We start from the raw sequence: 4,593 nt of genomic DNA, 5'->3' as shown, positions 1-4,593 counted from the left end.
AAACGCTGAATAGTACTCCAGCGTCGCGACATGCCGACGTTGGTACGAGTAGGTTAGTCTACAAACATCGCCTAAAGTAATTGATTTTACCCGGCAGAACGAAAGAAGGAAACTCCGCTTTTCAGTTGACTATTTTTTGACAAACAATGACCTTTCAGAGGTCAAATTGCTGTCAAGAATATGAATTGGCTGCTTCGCAGCAATAAAAAATGAACAGCTCAAGACATGCCTTCTCTGTTCAAATTAAAGAATTACTTATCTTAAAGTATATTTTAATGATGTCTGTGATGAATATAGATTCATATAGGAGGCCCTCTGTTGGTTCATACATATATAACATACCTTGTAGTATAATGGTAGAGTCCCGAAAGTTTAGTGCGGTAAAGAACGAGTGTTGCGCGTTGGAAACTAGGGACGCCATACTGTACGAGTACATGTTGTTAATGGAGAGCGTCCATTTGAAGTTAGGAAGTCGAATACACCGTTATACTATGCCTTAATTTAGCTGTTGTGGGACTGGTATGTACATGATTTGTTGTGGAATATATAGTTGTACTGTAAATATGAACAGTACAGTAATACAGTATTAGTGATTTGGAATGAGAAGCATTCCATTGTTGTTTTGTGCTAGACCACAGGCTGCAACATGAATAGGCAAGGAGTCAGTCTTACTAATGCATGTAGCCTTTGGGCCTACGTATTATCTTTATATTTGTTGTTCCTGTTTATAATATTATTACGGCTGTGTACAGTCATAATTATAGAAGAACACCGTTTGATTATTGAGTTATAATCATAAGTCTAAGCAATTGTTAGATTTAGTAATGTAGTGACGGTTTGATAATAAGCAATAAGCCTATGTAATACATCGCATGTTAACATTCGATGATAGACCGTCGCCAGTGACTCGTCACGCTTGACTGCACAAATGAATATTTATGAAGTCATAGGGTAGGCTGATACCATTGGTATTGTCGAGGTGCAGTGGGTTTCTTATTGCCTAATTTAATTGTTTAATCATTGTTTTTACTTATTTTACAGTAATTTTACGTCTTGATGATCTTGATGACAGTTAATAAATATATACCAAAGGCAAAAGTGTTGTTGTCAAATATCATCGAGTCAGTAAAATACGCCCGACGTAACAATGTCATTACATTTCAGTTTTTGTTATAATTTTTAAATATAATTATGATATTAAAGTGTGTTATGATTATGTTTGTAGTTAAGAGGGGCCAAGTTGATTAGCTATGTTATATTTCATGGCCACCTTTCGATTGTATTGCTTATGTAAATAAATTTAAAGTTAGGTTTTTTAACCCCATGATAAATATCTTCCTACTTAGGCATGAAATGTTGAAGATGCTTCAAATATAAATGTGATATTATTTTTGTGTACTATACAACATGTTTCTTATATCTCATATTCAATTTATTGATTTTTCATGTTGCTTATAACTTCAGGTGTTCAGAAAAAATTGCATCCCTTGTCATGCCATGGTATTGTATACTGTGTACTGTTTTTGTTCGAGCTCATCTTTGTTATTACTCATATTCCATTTGTTGTCATTTAGAGGGATCATTGCGCTGGTGTTAGTGAGCCTTAAAAATGATACATCAACTGCACAGCACAAACCTTTTTCTAACATTTGTCTTTTTGATGTTGATGCTTCTCCAGTATCTGCAAAGAATAGAAATTGGAAAATATTACAATAGCATAATAACATGTGAATAAAATGGGCAGCCATTATTTTGCAAATATCCAACCTAGTATGAGTAGTGTAAAAGAAAATCCAAGTAGAAGTTTCCGCCTTTTTTTTCTTCTGAAATATACAGATCACCGTTGACCATCTAACTGTCTAGCCAAGATATAAGATTATCACTAAATTCTATTTACGATCTTTAGATACCTTAACCTTTCTAAAAAGGTAAAATAAACAAATTGTGAAATAAACAGCATTGAAATTTAGCATAAATAATAATAATACGCCCAGGGTGAGAAAATTGGATTTTCTGAGGCTAGTACCTAAAGTTCTGACAGCAAGCTCACTATTGTTTTATTGCCATGGTAATCTGAATATTGTTTAAGTACTATTAATTTATGTTATTCCTCATATTTAATTTATTATTCTGTAGATTATCACTTCCATTTTCGGAAAAAAATGTATCCCTAGTCATGCCATGGTACTGTATACTGTACACTGTTTTAGTTTGAGCTCATTTTTGTTATTACTCATATTCCATTTGTTATTCCATGGCATTTAGAGCTTCAGATCATTGCACTGGTGTTAGTGGGTCTTACAAATAGTACATATTATTGACAATACATTACAAACCTTTGTCTGACATTTTTCTTTTTGATGTTGATGCTTCTCCACTTCCTGCAAAGAATAGAAATTGAAAATACGTTCTTACTTATGCAAGAAATGTTGATGAAACTTAAAACATGTAATATTATTTTTTTTTACTATTCACTAACCTTTGTTTACTTCATGCTCCCTCAAACATTGAAGAAATGTTGACATATTATCTTCAGTTAAAACATCTGTTTCAAGATCTTCTATCAATTTCCATTGATTGTCAAAAGGACGGTTGCCTCTGTATAGTTGACTAAGCCTTTGGACATCTTTAACTGTAAAGCGTCTTCCAAGATCAACAACATTTTGACGATGTTCTGAAAATCGTGTTAATTTCACTTCACTTGGATATGTTTCATACGTCTCGATTATCTCTTTTAAATATCTAAATCCAGTTATTTCAATCGTTTCAAACAAAACTGAAATATCTGTTGGCTTCAGAATACCTGGTGCTATTAGTAACTTAAATAAATCATATGCAGATTCAGCTTTCTCCAAATCTGTTTTAGCAATCACCAGATCTGTGTACAGAACTCTCAACATGTCTATATGCTTTTCATCTGTCTTAGTGATTGCAGAGGAAAGTTTTACCAGCATTCCCTGCAACTCTATAAAGAAATGATTGTATAATATAACAAATTATGATTAATGAAGTAGGTTTTACAGGTGTAATATATTATATGGCATTGTGTGTATAGCACTGTCAATACTCTTGAACATAAAACAAACTGAAACTGACCTTAAAATAAATTATCGCATGTCAAATATTAAATACTTATCCACAAAATATTTTCCTACATGAGCCTGAAAATTTGAAGATGCGTCAAATGTAAATCTGATGTTTTATTACTATTCACTAACTAACCTATGTTTCCTCCAGTCCCCTTCAAACACTGAAGAAATGTTGACATTGTATCTTCAGTTAAAACATCTGTTTCAAGATCTTCTATCAACTTCCATTGATTAGCAAAAGGCATGTCACCTCTGTACATTTGACTAAGTCTTTTGATGTCTTTAACTGAAAAGCGTCTTCCAAGTGCAACAACATGTTGACGATGTGCTGAAAATCGTGTGATCTTCACCTCTTTTGGATATGTCTCATACTTCTCGATTATCTCTTCTAAATATCGAAATCCGGTTATTTCAATTGTTTCAAACAAAACTGAAATGTCTGCTGGCTTCAGAATACCTGGTCCTATTAGTAATTTAAATAAGTTATATGCAGATTTAGCTTCCTCCAAGTCTGTTTTAGCTAACACCAGATCTGTGTACAGTACCCTTAACATGTCTATATGCTTTTTATCATATTCGCTGATTGCAGTAGAAAGTTTTACCAGCAATTCATCAAACTCTATAAAGAAATGATAGTACATTATATGATTACAAGTTGGGTAGTGTCTCTGTAAAGTGATCAGGGGAGAAAGTCCTAGGAAAATGTGAAAATTTGAGGGTTTCAAATGCTTATTTAATTAATTTTAGAGTCTAATAATATTTTTAAAATACATATTAATTGTATTCCTCCCTGACAAATTTTGTTTTTCTGCCCAGCAAATTGCGAGAAAACACTGCAAAATTGGGGTTCGAATCTCACACTAATCCTTCAAACTCCATGTGAATAAGGTTATATTTTTACCCATGAGTCCTGCCATGAGTATAAATGGGTATCATGTACACACAATTAATAGCCTATGTTGAATGCCTTTTGTGTACATGCTGAATACCTACCTATGGCTAGGAAAGTTATCCATTGTGTTTAAAAGTTATGCTTTCAAATAAGAAATAATTTGAAGAGCTATAAAACTTTAAAATATGGAAAGTACAGTACTATATAAATGCTAAAAATTATGCATAATGTTTTACCTGATTTCTCCATTTTTATTGTGAGATTTATACTTCTTACAGTGGGTTTATAAACTTTACACGATCTGTCGAGTTCCACTAACTTTCAAACTGAAAAATGTAAAGATTTAATAAATCATTACCATCATGTACTTTAACTTAGAATACCTAACCGGTGAACGGTAGAGTGATGACTTGTTTCCCAACATAGTCTGTTCTATTCACTGTTATGTAATTATGTAACATATCTAACCGGTGAATGGTGCATTAATGACTGGTTTTCCAGCCTAGACTGTTCTATTCCTGTTATTTACGAGGTTTATTTTGGATTTATTTGATAGTTGTTTCTGTTTCTGTTTTGATGCATTCAATTGTCAAATATACAAGTATGCACCAA

General features: G+C 32.8%; 1 protein-coding gene and 1 long non-coding RNA gene across 2 annotated transcripts; both read right to left on the bottom strand.

Annotated features, from left to right (window-relative positions):
- Positions 1 to 1,549: 1,549 nt before the first annotated feature.
- Positions 1,550 to 2,573, bottom strand: LOC117125261. The gene is made up of 3 exons (XR_004448080.1): positions 2,480 to 2,573; positions 2,337 to 2,381; positions 1,550 to 1,681 (listed from the first exon to the last, which is right to left on the bottom strand). It is a non-coding gene; the product is annotated as an uncharacterized LOC117125261 (long non-coding RNA).
- A 7-nt stretch (positions 2,574 to 2,580) lies between these two features.
- On the bottom strand, positions 2,581 to 4,309 carry LOC117125275. The gene is made up of 4 exons (XM_033271747.1): positions 4,218 to 4,309; positions 3,223 to 3,708; positions 2,634 to 2,965; positions 2,581 to 2,598 (listed from the first exon to the last, which is right to left on the bottom strand). The coding sequence occupies exons 1-4, from the start codon at positions 4,228 to 4,230 to the stop codon at positions 2,581 to 2,583; spliced, it is 849 nt and encodes a 282-aa protein (XP_033127638.1). The 5' UTR covers positions 4,231 to 4,309.
- Positions 4,310 to 4,593: the final 284 nt, after the last annotated feature.

Source organism: Anneissia japonica, unplaced genomic scaffold, assembly GCF_011630105.1.
Source record: "Anneissia japonica isolate Jap-2015-1 unplaced genomic scaffold, ASM1163010v1 scaffold690_len516080_cov150, whole genome shotgun sequence".
Lineage (NCBI taxonomy): Eukaryota > Metazoa > Echinodermata > Crinoidea > Comatulida > Comatulidae > Anneissia > Anneissia japonica.
This window is presented reverse-complemented; position numbering and strand designations above follow the sequence as displayed.

Coding starts and splice junctions, on each gene's coding strand:
- LOC117125275 (XM_033271747.1), bottom strand. Junction 2,966..3,222: donor GGGGACTGGAGGAAACATAG/GTTAGTTAGTGA, acceptor ATTTCTTTATAG/AGTTGCAGGGAATGCTGGTA.